This window comes from Chiroxiphia lanceolata, chromosome 4 (assembly GCF_009829145.1).
Source record: "Chiroxiphia lanceolata isolate bChiLan1 chromosome 4, bChiLan1.pri, whole genome shotgun sequence".
NCBI lineage: Eukaryota > Metazoa > Chordata > Aves > Passeriformes > Pipridae > Chiroxiphia > Chiroxiphia lanceolata.
This window is the reverse complement of record NC_045640.1, coordinates 32,722,456-32,740,321: the sequence shown is the minus strand read 5'-3', so window position 1 is coordinate 32,740,321 and position 17,866 is coordinate 32,722,456. Positions and strand designations below refer to the sequence as shown.

Sequence of the window (17,866 nt, the reverse complement as noted above, 5' to 3'; positions counted from 1 at the left end):
TGTGTTTGAATTCCAGGTTTTGACCTGAAATTCTATTCCAGATGTCTGTGTATCAGTGTGACAACTGACCAGACAATTCCAGAATCCCAAAATAATCTTCATAAGTCCTTTGGTTAAGAAAAAACTGTCTGCTGACTAGAATATCATTCAAATCTCCAGCACCAGAATCAGGTTTTAGCTCTCAACTGCTAACTGAACTACTGACACAATCCCTCATTTAAACGATTAACCTTCCAAATTAACATTTACAGGCTGAAGAATTTAACGCCAACTTGGAATTTATAGAACCTAACAATCCTTGTGACGGCTTTTATTTTCATTTTGGATTTTTTGCTCAGGTTCTTTTTTTTGTTTTGAGATTGCTAATTTTCGGTGTTTTTTTGTTTTTATGGGCTTTTTTTGTTTTGTTTTGTTTGTTTTTTTTAGTTTGGGTTGGGGTTTTTTGGTTTGTTTTTTTTTTTCAAACCATATCAGAATAATCTTAAATTCTTACTCTAGCACTTCTATGCTTCAGCCACTGAAACAAGTTAGCTGCTATAGCTATATGGCAAATCATTAACTTCAGTACAATGTAATGCAGCAGTACAGAATTCAGGGTAGGATGAAAAAAATCTTGCCTGAAAAGCTAATTAGACACCTGGAAGATTAGTCTGTGCTCTGATCTTCACTCATGACTGTATCTGAACTAGTTAGGGAAAAAAAATTATTGTGCAAAAAGCAGCAACCATTTAGTATTCTGCAGAAATAGAGAACCTCCTAATCCATCTCTCTCTTTTCAAAAGTAGTGGGAAGGACTACTGTGTTTTGCAAGAAGAAAATCCTATGAGAAGACCCTGTTCTATGAAGGTCTTCTTCCTATTTACTTCTCATTTTTAACTGGTCAAAATACCCAAATAAAGAATTTTAATTGCAAAACCTACATGGCAATGTGACTGCATCTCTAGACAGAAGCCAAGCAGGAAATGTCATTGTCACAACTTCTGTAAACAACCTTAGATGCTGACGTGAAGATACTCTAAGATTTAATCAATCATATTAACCCACCTGGAATATTCTTTCCTGACTACCTGATTACAGTTTTTAATTTAATGTTTAATAGCTTTCTTACAAAAAGATTTGGTCAACATTTTCTTTCTGTTTATAGTTTTCAGTGACCTATAACCTATCTGATGGATCTGCAGGGACTCAGAATATACACAGCATTAAGTCAACATGTAACATGGACACTGTATAGGAGTAAAATGGAAAATATTAAGAACTTCTTGGTGGTTTTTTTCTTTTTTTTTATTTTAAACTGAGAGAAACTAAGTTTTTTTATATTCTGGTTTATATCCATGACTTATATAAAAAGGCTAACAAAGTATATGGAAGGAGCAACTTCAAGATGCATCATTCACTGAAAAAGTGTAAAGAAAGTCCCATATTGGTAGGCTGCTTAACTACAATTAATTTAAAACCAAATCATATTCATTTCAGTTTTGATAAAAAAATGCCTCCCCTATCATCAAGTGGTTTATGACTGTATCTATACAACAAACAGACAGACAGAAAACGTTCCTGGGCATTGGAACTTGATTCTGTTAAACTGCTTTTGGCTCGTGCCAGCAACCACTTTTTCAAAGAACACTGGGGCACAGGCAGGAGTCAAATTGCAGCAGACAGCATTCCCAACAATCTTGGTGCTGCCACCCTGCCTAAAGGTATGAGGCTTTTTGGCACAGATGCAGACCAGTTGGTTTCTGTTCCAGACAACGGTGCTGGTTTAATAGCTATCCAGTTAAATGTTCTACTCCACTGACAATCATAGTATTTAAACTTTGCTAATGCCTGTCTTCATATTAAAACTCAAGAACTCCGAGTGGTGGAATGATTTGAAAAGCTCAAAAGCCAAAGGTCACTGAAGAAACAGAACCTGAAGCTATCACTCGTATGTTAATCATATCCTGCGTTTAAATTAATGTAATTACACGAACACTACAAAGAAATGTTAACATACTTATTTTATGTTAGCCATGCTCTGTTCCTCTTAAGAGTATAATTCAGTACTTTGCTTTATATAGTTAAAATCCTATTCATTCTCCTTAATGAATTACCATCTTCCCAGTTGGAAATAGTTCTGATAACATTAAAAATAGCACCTTATAGCCATTAAGTTTTATTGACAGTATTTTATGCACACAGAGATAGTGCAATAAAATTAATTTTTTCCCACATGCCTCCATTAACATTTTTTTACATGCTCCTTTACCATTCTTTACCAAAACAAATCATCTTTCCTTATCACAGTAGCAAGGTTACACTCGAAAATTATGTTTCAAGGGGAGACTACACAAGAAAGACAAATGTGCTAAATGTTATAAACCTCATGCAACTCAAAAACTCCCCAAACAGAAAATAACCAGAAACTGGGAAAGTGTTAGAAGGAAGTATGTGTGTGCCCTGCCTATGCTACTGGAGACAGCATATCAGTCTAGACAGATCTTTTGTTGTAATAAAAGTATAGTCATACTTAGATTTTTTAAGTCAGCAAATTAATTACCTTAAACTTTGTTCTTATTATTAAAGCAGAATTAGTGTTATTCTGTAACACTTATGGCCTAATAACTTTAATTAAGGTTAATGAACAAACAGTAAGGTTCCTGGTAATGGATAACTATATCACTGAATTAAACACAAGTAAAAAAGTTATCATGCATGGGGTTCAGACTGCCACATAATTCTTAACACCATTCTGGAACTAGTTTATGTGCTGGGAAATATCCTCAACTGCAGAATTTTAGAAAACACCTGCTGGTAGCCTTCCAAGTTGAACCAGCTGTTAAGTCTCTGGTAACAATACATTTATAAAATTCACTGTGCTTTGAAACCTTATTGGGCCTGGCCTACATGTAACACCCAGCATCTGCATGTACAAGGGTTTTAAATGTAACTGCTCTAGTACCCAGCTGGTTAGACACAACAGGACACCATGGAATTCATTACTTAATTAATATTCTAGACACATACCAGATGCCTAAAAGTGAAACGACTAAGTCCTGGAAAATATTAAATTCTCCAGTTTTAGAAAATTCATTCCACAATCTTAACTATGAGCTTTGTTAAAAGCAAAGCTAAGAGAAGCAATGCTACATTTCAACCTCTAGAACTGGTTTTTTAGCCACACGAAAAAGAAGAAAAAATCTTGTCAGTAACAACAGTTTGTTCACCTAAACCCTGAAGAGTAAGGTGACTTCCTGAATCTGTATTACCCACATTCACAATTATGGGAAGCATACGGAACACACAGAATGGCTATTGGATGAATCCTATATGATTGCCATCTTTTATTCTCAGTTACAAGTCTTTTTTTCTGTAAGACATCAATCACATATGTCATCATTTACCTACATGTAACCTGTAGCCAAATTTTGCACCAAATTCCTCCTCAATTTATTTCAAGAATCTTAGATAACAGCGCAATATCAATGTTCTATCTTTATCAAAGATATAAATGAATGGGTAGCTACATAGATGTCCAACCAAAATGTTCAAAGTCAGCACTAGAATTTTATTGAAAACAAAATTATGTTTTTCTGAATACACGACACTGAAAAACTTCTTGCAGTTCCTCATCAATTTATGCATTATTACTGAATTAAACCAACACTTCAGTCTGCTTCACTTATATGAGGTGTTTTTGAGGCTGCATCTATGCTTTCTTTGGCAGAAGCCTTTCGGTGAAGAAGGCACTGCTTACTAACTTCTAGCTGGGCACCTATAACAACTCTAAAAGATAACTAACAAAACCAGTATGCATGGCAATATCACACCCATGCATACCTCCGGTAAATGAAGCAAAAGATATGTCACTTCAGATTAAAAAGCAGTCATATGATCCACAAGACAATAGTGTCCGCAATGAGGCAAACCTTCATTTTATATCAATAGCATTCTTACTTTTGCTAGGTAGCATACATTTTAAGACCTAAGTGTAGCTTTAGGTAGGCTGGATGGAAACGAGGACAGTGGAAAAATCACCTATCAAATGTATAATTTCACTAAAGTAGCAGACAGAACTATACACAGTTTTGGTGACATCTTTTTGTCCTAACAAGAACACATATGTCAACTGTGACAATGCTGCTTTTCGTATCTCTTTCCTAGCATACAATTTTACTTAGCACATAAAATAACAGGCACCTTACCTTTTTCTTCATCTATTTGAAAAACTCCTAAACCAGATCCATCTCTGATGGAATATCTTATCTCCCCATCTCGTCCTGCATCTTCATCATAAGCAGATACGGTCATTACTGAGGAGCCAATAGGGGCATCTTCTTTTATAAAGCCTTTATCTGCAAATATGGAGAACCGTGGAGGGTGCAAGTTTTCATTCACATCAACTATCTCAACCTCAACGTAACAGGTAGAGGACAACGAAATGGGTTTTCCTTTGTCCTTGGCCCGCACAGTCAAATTATACAGTTGTGTCTTTTCATAATCCAGTCTTTGTACAATACGTATTGCTCCACTTAGTTTGTCAACATCAAAGGTGCCATCTCCACTGTCCAAAAGACTGTATCGTACTTGACTTGACTGGCCTAAATCAGGATCGTAGGCTTCCAGCCATGTAATAATAGTTCCCTCGGGAAGATCTTCTCGAATTTTAACATGATAATTTGAAGGAATAAACTTAGGAGGATTGTCATTAACATCTTCTACAGACACTTTCAAAATAACTGTTGAAAATAATTGAGGTTCTTCAGTAGGTTGGTCCCTGGCCTCTATTTTCAAGAAATAGACGTGCTGTTCCTCGCGATCCAGAACACCTACAACTTTCACAACTCCTGTCACAGCATTAATAGTAAACTTGTCTGTATCTGTAAGAAGAGAATATTTCACTTCTCCATTAGCCCCCAAATCTTTATCAGTAGCTTCAATTTGAATTATTTCACTGTTTAGCTCTTTGTTTTCACTTACTTCAACAAAATAACTGTCTTGAAAGAACTCCGGTGGGTTGTCATTAGCATCCAAAATTTTTATATTTAAAAGGGCCCAGGCAGACTTCTGTGGTATTCCAAGATCATAGACAGTAATATTGAGAGTATATTGATTTTTTACTTCTCGATCAAGGGGAGATAAAATTTTCAGCACTCCTCTTTCCATATCAACAATGAAACTACTGTCTTCATTACCTCCAGAAATAACATACACTAGCTTTCCATTGAAGCCAGTATCAAGATCAGTAGCATTCATAAGTATTAAGCTGGAGCCCACAGGTTGGTCTTCTCTTATCTCAATGCTACTAGGGAGAGTACTTCTAAACTGAGGTGCATGAAGGTTGACAGAGTGAGTATCAAAGAAAACATCCTCAACTTCTCCACGACTGTGCAATTTATTTGCTTGTAAGAGCTTCTCTGCAAGCATTTTGGCAACACCAGTTTCTTCACATTGCAAGTTGACTGTTTTGCGGCTGTTAGCTACAGTTATGTTGATATACAGCGGTTTTGCAAAGTTCTCTCCATCTGTAGCTGTAATTTTCAAACTGTAAAAAGACATTTTAGCACCTATGCCATCTATTAGTGACTGTTTGAGTGAAAGTACTCCAGAATTTGGATTTAGGCTAAATATATCCAGTTCATTTCCAGATTCAATTTGGTATCTCACCAACTGGAGTTCATCAGCATCAATAGCAGATACAGTTGTTATTTGTTCTCCAACACTAAGATCCCTGGGGATTACTCCCTCACAATTTATTTTCTCAAAGAGAGGTATATTGTCATTCAAGTTATTTAAAATAATAGTAACAGGAACTTCAACTTCTCGACGATATGGTACACCCCAGTCAGAAGCTCGAATCCTTAAACTGTAAACCCTTGGCATCAATTCATAATCCAAGTCTTCTGAAGTACTAATAATCCCGCTGAAATGGTTAATCACAAATGGCAAAGGATTTAGGTTTGCAATGCTATAGGTCACATAACCATTTTCCCCCTCATCAGGGTCTTTTGCACTTACTCTCATGACACTTGTACCTATTGGCACATTTTCATCAAAGGAGGCTTTATAGGATGCCTGAGTAAATTCGGGAGGATTGCTATTCATGCCTAGTACCTTAATCAATACTTTTGCAGAAGCTCTTCTGTCACTTGTCACAACTTCAAGTTCAAAATGGGATGCATATTGTGCTTTTATGGGTTCTAACGTGGTAATGAGACCAGTGTGAGTGTTTAAATTGAATTTTACTTTTCCCAGTGTGTTTTTAAACACATATCTTAAGTGTGGGTAACTAGGCACAGCTTTCACCATTATCACAGGTGTGTTTGGAGGGGCAAATTCACTTATTTCAGCTCTATATATCTCTTTTTCAAATCTGACAGGACCAGACTTAAATTGTGGTGATGTCACATGAACAACTTTTACAGAAGAAAACTGTGGGGGATTCCCTTTATCTTTAGCTTGAAGGGTAAGGTTATATCCAAAAGGGTGACTCTCCCAGTCAATGTGACCAATGGCTTTTATTCTGTATTCTTTACCTCCTGGAACAGACCTCACTGTTTTGAACTGTTGGAGTGCATCTCCTGCAACAATATTTAATGATGCTATTTCCCCATTTGAACCCTGATCATTGTCCTCTACGGTTACAACTGCATACGTTGGATCTTTGTCCGATTCTGATGGAGTCAGTGTAACAGCTGTAATAACAGGGGCGTATTCGTTTGCTTGCTCCACATGAACGGTTAGCTTTGCCATACTGCTTATGCCACTGCTACCATACAGCTTCAGCCCACGGTCCACTGCAAGAATTTCCATCTCATAACGCTTAGTGTCCGAGTAGTCAAGTCTACCAGTCAGAACAACCACTCCACTAGTTGGATGTATAGCAAACACATCTGTTCTTTCTTTAAAGCTATAGTAGAACTCTCCATTTGTTCCTATATCTGCATCTGTTGCACTGACTCTTGCGATGCTGGTCCTTATTGCTGTGTTTTCAGGCAACGAAACACTGTAAGACGTTGGAGAAAACAAAGGCCGCAAGTCATTTGTATCCAGTACCTGTATCCTGACCTTCGTGCGCGTTTCAGCATTTGTATTTTTTTCAACTGCTTTAACAGTCAGCATATAATGGTCTCTCACCTCTCTGTTAAGGATAGCTGTGTTTCCTCCCTTGGTCCGTATTCTCAAAAAACAAAAGTTTCCAAGAACATATTCTTCAGCTTTGAACAAGTTCTCATTGTCACCAGAAATAATTTTGTATCTTAGGTCCCATAATGGATTGGTAATGTAAATGCCCATTTTTACTGGATGCCCAACATAAGTCTTGGCTGCAGAATTCTCATACACAGTGGCATTATACTCTACTTGGGTAAATTGCATTGGTGAAGCATGATGCGGCCTTTGATTTCCTTCACAGTTTTCAAAATGCTGCACCAGCAGCATCAGCAGCAACAGCATAGTCAAGTATCTTCCCATGGCAGCAATTAAAAAGAAACCCTGAAACAAGAAAGAGATGTGGTAAGACTTATGACTGTTCAAATATTTATCAAATAAATGATGCTTAGTTCAGAATTCATGCTTGAAAGAAAACTAGAAGCTACACATCTAGATAATATACAGAAAGTTTCAAAATTATTTACAGTAATAGAAATGCAGATAAATTAAAACTCCTAAAAATGCCAAGAATCCATGAGATCAAAAGTCTTGGAATTACTAACATGACACAAGGGTTAAGAGTTAAGTTCAAATAAACAACTCCAGGAAGCAACATGCTAGAAATATGCCAGTGCAGTCAGCTATAAGCAAGCAAACTAGATATGAACTAATCTGGAGTGGTGAACATTCACTCTGGTTCTCTACTTCCTACATGACATTGACTTCTAATAGAAAATTCTCCTCCCTCCTTTTACTTAGACTGTAAAATTGCTGATGTCCAACTATGTGGAAGTAAACTGCAAAAGTTGGCTTGAAATTACCATGAATTCTTTATGATATCCTATGTGCACCTGTTCCAAGAATCATAAAAACTGTAAACCGAGAATAATTCTAAATTGTATTCTCTCCAGCTCTGAGTACCCTTGTAAGACTGGTGCCTATAACTGAAAAAAAAATTTTATCAAGCACCACAAAGTTGCAAAGCCAATAAAGAATGAGACATATTCCTTTATCCTCCTCTGTTCAGAACAGATCTGAAACAAATTAGTATCAAGAGCTATGAGAACAGGAAACTCTCAAAATAACTAGAGGAACATTTAAATCATGTTTCTCCAACACACTCCAGAAATGACAGGGAAAGAGCCTAGAACAGCAAGGCAGACTGGGAGGCATACCCTCATTGGCTTTCCCTTTTGACAAAGTCAGTGTAACACTTCCACTACCTAAATCCAGGCAAGATTGCTGCAGGAAGAAAGGCAGAAGCCTCAGGAACAAAACATCTGGAACCACTTTTTTCATCTTAGTCAAGAGGCGTTTGGATGATACTTTCAGGCACGTGGTGTGACTTTTGGGGACGGTCCTGTGTGGGGCCAGAAGTCAGACTTGATGATCCTTGTGGATCCCTTCCAACTCAGCATATTCTGTGATTCACTCCCCAAAGTCTCTCAAGATAACAAATCAATAAGCCCTCAATAAGCCCAAGCTTTCAACAAGATCCTAGGGGCAAAATTTCTTTCCAGCAAATAGAAAGCAATCTAACATTGTCTTGACTACTTTGATTAAGTAGTACAAATTCATTTTTTTCACCTTTCCCTATTTATCCTAAATATTTTTCCCTTCTCTCTCCTTCTGCATTTTCTTCTATGGTCAGTCTGCTATACAAGTCATACTAATTACTCACTTTACCCTTTCTTTCTTTGTTCCTGACATTTCTGTCCCCCACACTTTAGCCCAGGTTTGCCCTTACCCTATTCTTTGCCTGTCAACCTCTCCTCAGTGCCTATCCTCACACTAATTCTGTTCATCTAAGCTAAAATAGTATCACATTATGTTGTTTCCTTCCTCCACTCACATTTTCTCTTAGAGGAATTTCTCCTTTCCCTATTTCCTACCTACTCAGGTAGATACATGAAAGATCACGTTGGCTGACATTCCTTGGACTGCCTCTGCTCACTAGAAAACATTAAAGCAAATTAATCTACTGGTGTCAACCATTCACTCCAAAACCTCAGAAGAAGGAATTCAGTCACAGCCATTACTAAGTAAATGATTTGGAGAACAATTTAAGACTCAGGTCCACACAAATTATAGAAAGTATTGGAGAGGAGTAATGAAAAGGAGGATCCTTTTGGAAAAAGAAAAAAAAAAGTGTGTCTGTTTTTCAGATCTAGCAATGAAGTCACAGGATTTAACCTATAAATATATAAAACAATAAAAGCAAATAAGCAAATAATAAAAAGCATAAAAGCTTTTAAAGCAAGTCACTAGCTGGAACCAATATTTACAAGGTCTTAACACTAGATGAAGGAAAGGTTTAGAGGACAAATGAGTGTGAGGTTGGAACAATAACCACTTCAATGGGTTAACAATATTATTCCTCCCCTATCTACTTTTCTTCCCAGGCTATGATATGTCCTGGGAATACAGAGACACTTGGTTCTCCAGGGCTTCATCCCCTAACATACTGCCAAGTTAACAAATATTTGCTTAAAACCAAAATAACCTCAAACAAAACAAACAAACTCTCACACACAAACTCTGAGCAATTTAAGCTGTCTTTAGACTAGGCTAAAAGTCTAACTGTCCATGTTAAGAAATTATTACATCATTTTTAAGCAATCAACAAAACCAGGTTTTTTTCCTCCATCTTGTTGGAATTTTTGAAGTTGTCTATTATCGAAGTCTACTCAATCATCAGCCCTTATGCTGATCTGATCAGATCTTTCCCTCTTTTCTACACTAGCACTTATTATTATTACTACTACTACTACAACTGTCTGAAGTGGTATATTTATTATGTGAAACATTGTATCTATTTGTACCTTTTATCATCTGCTCCTCACATCTCAGGCACATTAGACACAGGTGTACCACAGGAAGATGCATTAGACTTCTTTAAGGTATCCAAGCTTTTCATTAATATTCAAAGTTGAACACATGTGTAGGTTTTACTATGACTGTAAATATTTTTTTGGGCAATAATACCTTGAGCACTTTTTGCTGCTCTTCTGTAAGAGCTTCAAGTGGAGGCTGCTCAGAACTGGCAACATGCAGCTTATTACAAACAATGACGCAACAACCAGTAAGAGAATCCATTCCTCAGCAGCAACTCCCAAGACTTGCTGAATCACAATCAACGTTTAAAAGCATCTCTCAACTGAACAGTTAACCATGGTATGTAAAAACAAGTTAGTCATTTATCTTATGTGACACTATTTCCATCCTGTCATAATTTACAAAGCTACTAGAAACTAAACAATGTTGATCTAGGATTACCCAAAAGTCAACATGATATAGTCTTGGTAAATATCTAAAGTATTAAACAATGCCAGTTGTAAGGACAGCTAACAACTAGAAGAAAGTTTGAAAGTGTTAAGATAAAGTGATAATGTGTTAGATATAAACTCAGATTGCTCATTACAGGGTGCCGGAATGACTGAATTTCAGAAACATTTTAGTCAAAGGCTACACTTTAAACTCCTAAATTTGGAGTATGACCAGTTTAGGATTTTCTGATTCCATTTTCAACACAAAAGGCAAACGTTTGATTAACAAAACATCATAGCTCTAAGTTATACAAAGTGCACACTGTATTATTCTGAAAACCTACTTTCAAACAAACTTTGATTTCCTATTTGGAAATTATTATTCAACTATTTTTTATGTATATACATATGTAGGCCATTTTTATTTATATGCATATTTGACACTGGGATACATAAGACAGTTTTAATACTTCGTTACAACGTTAACATAATTATTAACGCATCAAAACTTTAACATATTTGTACCTAGGAAAAAATACTAATACACCTTAGAAGTACAACGTATCTTCACATTAAAGGGATAAGAATAAATATAATCTTGGGCCTAGCAGAGCTCCAACTGATAACTTACAAATTAAGATGACTGGATAAGATAGCAGTCATCTGAAAGACTGCTTATCCTAGCAAGAACATTACAGTATCTAGACTTAAAAGTTTACAGTTTGAGATTTGAAAGTTTTAGGCATAAAATACAGAATTTAGTAAACAGCAATTTCAATGCCAAGCAAGCAAAAAAAAAAAAAGACCAAACCAAGCTTCTCTTCTACATAATGTGTCAATGGGGAGCATACAATGAGAGATTTATTCCCCCAGCAATTAAACAAAAGTAGAAAAAGAACCTAAATCAGACCACATACCCCAATGACTCTTAGTCCCTTTGCTAACGTTTTTCTACATGCAAGATTACTAGTTCAGTCCAGAAGAACCTACTGTAAGACTAAGCTACGTAATTTTCATTATAAGAATGAGACTCTGTGAGCATGGCCTATTACACCACTCTAGGGACACTCTATGACATTCTGAGGACTAAAAGAGGTTCTTTAGTGCTGTTTCCACTGCACTTATTTACTGAAATCTTTCAGTAACTTTTAACAAATGTAGTGGGGGTTTCACCCCATACACGCATTAGCTTCTTTGATTTGTAAAGTTATTGACACTGTCTCCACTAAGCAAAACATCAACTATTTACTTTAACAGTCATTTTTAATCAGCATACCTAATGCCATTTGACAGAAATGCATTATGAAAAGTTATTTTGGCAGTAACTAAACCATCATGACAGAATTCCTGCTGTAGCAGTCTAGGAGAGATCGGGTGATTCTGTGAGCTGCACTAACTGTGGTTACACTACTTTTTCAATTGTTTAAAAGCTATTATTTATGTAGTCTGACCAAAAAAAAAAAAAAAAAGACAAATCACCAGGTTTAGCTGTTCCAACATGATTAACTTTCCAATCAAAAGAATTAACAGTGTATTTTGCATTTCTGAGAGGGAGGGTGTCTGTCTGTTTTGGTATTCAGAAAATTAACACATGATGAGAGTGTATGGTAACATTACTTTAGCAAAGCTGGTAAGTAATTCAAAAAATGTACATTGTCGCAGAGATTAACATAACAATTTCAACTTGTGACTGAAGTCCAGTAAGTTTTATGTTTGTATTCCCCACATTGTGAGTTAATCTCCCAAGATACTTTGATTTATGCTTTCCAGATCTTTGTTGTTAAAAGGAAAATGCAGCAGCTGTATTCAGACAGCAGGTAAAGATTCTGAAACCAGAATGAAACAAAGATTCACACAGAGAATTTCGACTATTTATCTGTAGTCAGTTACTTAGTAGTGTATCTAACACTGAACTCACTAGCTATGCAAGGAAAAGCAGACCTCCAATCTCTGTGAATGAGAGTTTGATCGAAATTTAGCATGGCACCTTAAAATTTGTGATGACAAAAATAGTTTTACTGATCTTGAATTCATTTTTAAACTTAAAAAAATTAATCTAAATCTAAAATTAATCTAAATCTTTGAGAGTTTAAAGGCATTTACACTTGTTTACTTGCACTGACAGCAGGGTTAACTTAGCCATATAAAGTTCTTTAGCATGCCGAGTTAAAAAAAACGACTATCCTACCACTGGTGTGACTACTAAAGTTCACCTTCCAGTCTCCTGGAAGCAAGGTTTTCGGATTTCACACAGAACAAATCAAAACCTTAAAAATTAAATAGTTTACAGCGTTAAAGTATGGTATTTTACTCACTGTATAGCTGAGTATTTCCGCATGGTTAGAAAAGCAAACGGGAAATACACAGCAATCTTTTCTTTTACAAAGAGACAGCAGAAGAGGTAAAATAATAAAGATATATTTCCTATGCAACTGCCTAGAACAACTTGTATGCAAGTATTTAAACTGCAGGAAAACCTGCTGCTAGAAGGCAGCACTTTTTTTAACTCATTAATGCGTTTCCAAAAAAAAAAAAAAGTTTACAACAGGGGGATACTTGACACAAGAGACTAAAAAGCGCATCTTTCAAACATAGCTTTGTTCTGTTTCAACTGCCCTAAAGAGGAAGAAAAGTAGCAGAAGCCGACTGAAGGGTCGAGCCAGGACCTCCCGGGCAGCCGCTGCCAAACGCCGCGTCCCAGCGGGCGCTGCCCTTTACCTTTCGGAGAATTCCGGCGAGGAACGCGGTGTGGTGGTGTGAACAAAGGAAGAAACTCACCCCAAGGTACTTCTCGCTCGCCGCGAACCGCCCCTGCCGGCTCACCCGGGTATGAAGTTTGCAATGGCCCATCAGACGCATTCGCAGACACCTTGCCTCAGGGGAAAGCACCGTTTTCCTCCGCCCAACTTAAGCGCAACCTGCCCGCTACACTCCTGCTGGCTCTCAGAGGAGCGTGGCCCCGCTCCAGCCCGGCCGGCCACCGCCGGCCGCGGGGGGGCAACGAGGCGGCGGGGCCCACGACCCCCGGCGGCCACTCCGGCCCGGCGGGGGCAGGGGGAGGGGGCCGGCGCCGCTCCGCAGCCGCCTCCCGCCGGCCCCGCAGCACGGGGCGGCCGCTCGCACAGCACCTCCGGGCGGCCCCGCTGCCGTCCCGCCCTCGCCTCCGAGCCGCAACTTCCCGAAGGGTCCGTGCCGCCCGGTCGGCCCCTCTCCGCGCCAGCGCTGCCCGCCCGTCCTTCCCCACGGCCAAAACTTCTCCCAACTTTCCCAGCGCCTCACCTCTCCGCGGCTCGCTGCCTGCGGGGCGGGGGCGCGGACCGGGGCCAGCCCCGCACGGTGCCCGCCGCGCCACTCCCCCCTTCCTTCGCCGGCCACCAGCGCCCCGCCGGTGCCTCTCCGCCCCCAGCGGGCCGCGGCGCCCCCCGCCGCCAGATTCCTCCGCGGCGCTGGACGGCCGCCCCTCCGGAACTCGTTTCTGCGGCTCTCCGCGACAGCAGCCTCCGCACCCCGGCCAGACCCCGCCGTGGACGGACCAAACGCGAAGGAGAGCGGGGAAAGGGCGAACCACAGCCCAAGCTGTTCCTCCTGGTGGCCCGGGGTTGGGGGAAACTCCTAAACCTCAGCCGCGCTCGCCCCGCTTCAGCCCGACGGGGCGGCAGGGAGGCGGGTGCCGGTCCAGGGACGCAGGCGGCTTCGTGGGGGGCGAAATCTTCTCCCGGAGAGGCTACTCAGAAACTTCGGAAAGCTGCTGCCGGGGATGTCTTACGGGGATGGCGAGGGAGGCCGTCAGAGCCCGCGGGATCACGCAGTCCTCTGCCGTCCGAGGAGCAGCGAGTGCCCGGGACAGTCCCGCGGTCCCCGCCCGCACCGATGGCAGCAAGGAGCGCCCAGCAGCGACCGCAGCGCCTCGGTGGCCGCTCCCCTTCCCTCAAGCAGCCGGGCTGCCGCCCCCGGGCCGCGCCAGCGGGATTGGACTCACGCCTCACCGCCTCGGACCCTGGGGCCGGGCTGGGCGAGCCGCCGCTAAACGGCTGGGCGGAGGGAAGGAGGTCTCTCAGCAGAAGCCAAAAGCGAGTGGCGGCACCCCGGCACCGCTGTAAAGAGCGGCGCCCTGTTCTGGCGTCGGGAAAAACAGCGGCGAGGAGAGCGAGTGCGGGGCCGGTACAGACGGGGGAGCGCGGCGGCGACCCCCAGCCCGCGGAGGGGGTACAGGCTACCTCGGGCGGAAAAGCGCCCTGCCGGAGTCGTGATGAAGGGATGTCTGTCAACCTGCCAGCCCCGTGTTAAAGATTAATACCGAAACAGTCCTCGAAGGATTGATTCCCCGCTCATTAATAAGTGATCACACTTAATAATGATCAAACGTTTGCCTGGGAAATCCCGTCCCAACGGGCTCACGGCGAAGTCGGGTTGCAGACAGGTGACGCCGGCGGGGGCGCATTTGCCGCGCATTAGCCCCGCCACGTCTTTTACTAGCCACATAAATAAATACAACCAGCGGCGCAAGGGGCCCCTCTGCAGCCACAGCCTCACTCTCCCGGGGCTGCAGGTCAGAGGGAACCGACCCCGTCGGAAAGCGCGGGCTCTCAGGGTCACTAGCCCGCAACCGTAGCGCCCGCGCTCTCTCCCCGGGCGGCCGCGGCAGCCCCCGGCCCGGGTAGCGGGCACCGGCCGCCCGGCGGCGGCAGCGCAGTTCAGCGACGGGCGGGCAGGGGGCGCCGCGTCACAGCGCACGGGCGGCCGGGCACGGCGCGGCTCCCGGTCCCGGATCCCAGATGCGGTAGCCGGCTCCGGCTCCCCCGAACGGAGCAGAGCAGAGCCGAGCCCGTAGCCCCGCGGCGATGAGCTCTGTTCCGGCTGCAGGGCTTCGGGTCCGGAAACCTGAGCGTCGCTCTCCCCGTGACGGGCGGTATAGCTGGGGGTGCTCTCAGCTCCAGGTACACGTAGCTTTGAATACAGTCGGTATGTGGGTATATATACATATTGATATATACATAAACATACACACTCTACACAGTTATGAACTACAGGTTGAATCAAAGAACACGACTGTTTTCCGTAACGCAACGAACTAGAGCACCAGAACTCTCACGGGAATCATCCCTCTCAGCACCCTGCTGATAATAAACTCATTAAACAAAGAACTCACCAGACCAGCTGGACTCGGCACTCTTCTCACAAAGTCTGCTCCAGCTCAGTTCATCTCTGCACTCTTCCTCCCCCCTTTTCCTTTTTGTCCTTTGGAGACGGCGCGAGTCCCCGATGCCCACACGCCTCTAGAGCGTGAGCCCCGCGGCGGCCCTGGCGCTCAGCGCGGCCCCGGCGCGCAGCCAGCGCGGCGCCCGGCCCCACCGCCACAGCGCGGCATGTCGGCTCCGACCCATCCGCCTCTCCAAACTTCCAGGCTGGGAAGGAAAAATAAACGGGGAGAAGGAAAAGAAGAAGAAAAATAAAAATAAAAAAACCCCTCACACACAAAAAGGGGAAGAAACAAAGAAGGCGAAAGGGAGGGAGAGATCCAACTTTCTTAAGACATGTCCAGGCAAAGAACGGGCAGAGTTGAGGAGTTGCAGCAGCGGAGAGAGAGTGGGGACGCTGCGCCGGATCGCCGATTCCTTCCCTCCCTCTTTCCTTCCCCCGCCTCCCTCCCTCCTTCTCTCTTTCCTTCCCTCCCCCTCTCTCTCTCCGTCTTCTCTCGCACTCCGTCTGTCCCCCTAGGACCCTGCTCGCAGCAGCACCACCTCCTCCCTCCCTTGGCCGCTGCAGTCGAGCGCGGCGGCGAGAGCAGCGCGCACCTCTCCGCGCCGCCACGGCTTCGCCGCGCACCGGGGCCACGGCAGCCCGCCCGCAGGCGAGTCGAGGAGCCCGGCACAGCCCCGCTGCCCCGGCCCCGCTCCGCGCCGAGCCGACTCTCCCCTGCCGCCGGCGCTTGGAGGCCCCGCTGGCTCCGCCGCCGCAAGGCCGCTCGGCTCGGCGGGACGGCGCTTCCCCGCCGCCCGCACGGCTGCGGGCGCCCCACAGCAGCGCCTCTCGGCTCCTGGGCGGCAGGGCACAACCGCTGGGAGAACTGGGTGGCTCCAAGGAGGCTGAGCACGGGAATCTTTCACTCTCTCCCAGCTACGTTAAGACTAGAATAGTTTTCCCTTCTTCTCCTCTCCTTTTTTTTTTTTGTGGTTTTTTTTTTCATTTTTTTTCTTTTCCTTCATTTTTTTCTTCCTCTTATTTTTCTTTTTCCTTGCTTTCTTCTTTTCTTCGGGGGAGGCGTATTTTTCAGAGCACAGCCAAAAAAAAACCCCAAAACCCACCCAACAAAAATGGCAGTTCCTTCTCAAAAATAGTAAACCATAACCAACCAAGACATACTAATAATGTGGTTCTCCCTCATTCAAAGTAAGCCCCAACCAATCATTCCTGCTTAACAAAGTCCAGGAGATGTGGCACTGGTAAGTGGCAGGGATCAGCTGAAAGCAGGGGCCTGAGTAGGTCCTGAATGGTGAGGTTTATAAAATTTTGGGAAAACTACAGAAAAAACTTATTTGCCTGAGAGAGATAGTATAACAGTGATTTTTTAAAGCACTCTGAGATTCTCAGAAGGTAAAATATTCTTTTACTAAACAATTTATCTCTAAGGAAGTTAAAGTCATGGCCTTCCTCCAAAAGTCAAATCGACTTCTGAAGACATTGGATCATTATTTCCTGTAAGATACACCACTAAAATCTATCATCCAAATGAGCGTGCAGCGTTCTATGTTAGGAAGACCAGATAAAACATTTCAGTATATAAATCCTAAGTACATTTCCAAATAGTGCATACAGGCCATTTCAGCCTGGGAATGTTCACTTTGAACAAACCTGTCTGGAAAGTTTAATATCAGAATTCTCTGGCCTTATAGATTTCCACAACAGACACAACTGATTGATTTAGTTAGCATCTCATCTTCTTTCTGAACCCCAAATGGAATTATACTGAGTCCTTATCCAAATGCCACTGGGCCAAATGAACTTTCCTTCTGTGAAAACTGCTTCAAAGTGAGCTGCATAAAGTAAACTGCATTAAAAACAGCATTCCTGGATAGGGCTAAAAGGGGAACACTTTAAGGGCATTATAGTTAAGGGCTAGAAACAAAATAAACTACACTTCTGCTCTGTACAGTTGCAAATATTTCATATTTTTGAAGTACGAATTTTCCTACCTTTCAGATTCATGACCATATTGTGGTTGATTGCTGGGTTTAATAACAATAGGTAAGGGCAGCAGGTTGCATAAACTTTTGTCTAAACTTTAATTTTTAATGCCTGGAGAAATGTAGTGCTGGTTAATTGCAATAACCTCTTGTAAGTTGGACAGGAGCATCTCTCAAAAGTATCTGGTAAAGATAACAAAAATAGAGGCTTCTGATTTGGATCTCCTGCTATACTCATGCTATACTGACAGTAAATACTTTAGATGAAGAATAAAGGGATATACC

The 17,866-nt window shown here is 42.4% G+C and overlaps 2 protein-coding genes across 10 annotated transcripts in view; both read right to left on the bottom strand.

Moving 5' to 3' along the window:
* FAT1 (FAT atypical cadherin 1) overlaps positions 1-15,730 on the bottom strand; it is a 104,819-nt gene extending 89,089 nt beyond the window's left edge. For 6 of the 9 annotated variants that reach the window (XM_032685385.1, XM_032685386.1, XM_032685388.1 and 3 more), the window contains exons 1-2: positions 13,176-13,289; positions 4,185-7,473 (exon numbers count right to left, since the gene is read on the bottom strand). In XM_032685385.1, the coding sequence (XP_032541276.1) occupies positions 4,185-7,473; positions 13,176-13,256 (3,370 nt within the window). In that variant the 5' untranslated portion in view covers positions 13,257-13,289. Of the gene's footprint in view, positions 1-4,184; positions 7,474-13,175; positions 13,291-13,676; positions 13,754-15,546 lie in introns of those variants that run through there. The other 3 variants (XR_004356602.1, XM_032685389.1, XM_032685390.1) reach the window with 3 other exon arrangements.
* LOC116786231 (collagen alpha-1(I) chain-like) lies at positions 13,273-17,609 on the bottom strand. The gene is made up of 6 exons (XM_032686676.1): positions 17,591-17,609; positions 16,193-16,483; positions 15,609-15,802; positions 14,788-15,344; positions 14,164-14,666; positions 13,273-13,982 (listed from the first exon to the last, which is right to left on the bottom strand). Exons 1-6 carry the CDS (start codon positions 17,607-17,609, stop codon positions 13,273-13,275), a joined length of 2,274 nt encoding a protein of 757 aa, XP_032542567.1.
* Positions 17,610-17,866: the final 257 nt, after the last annotated feature.

Coding starts and splice junctions, on each gene's coding strand:
- LOC116786231 (XM_032686676.1), bottom strand. Junction 15,345..15,608: donor AGGAAAAGGGGGGAGGAAGA/GTGCAGAGATGA, acceptor CTGTATTCAAAG/CTACGTGTACCTGGAGCTGA. Junction 14,667..14,787: donor CCCGACTTCGCCGTGAGCCC/GTTGGGACGGGA, acceptor CGGGGCTGGCAG/GTTGACAGACATCCCTTCAT.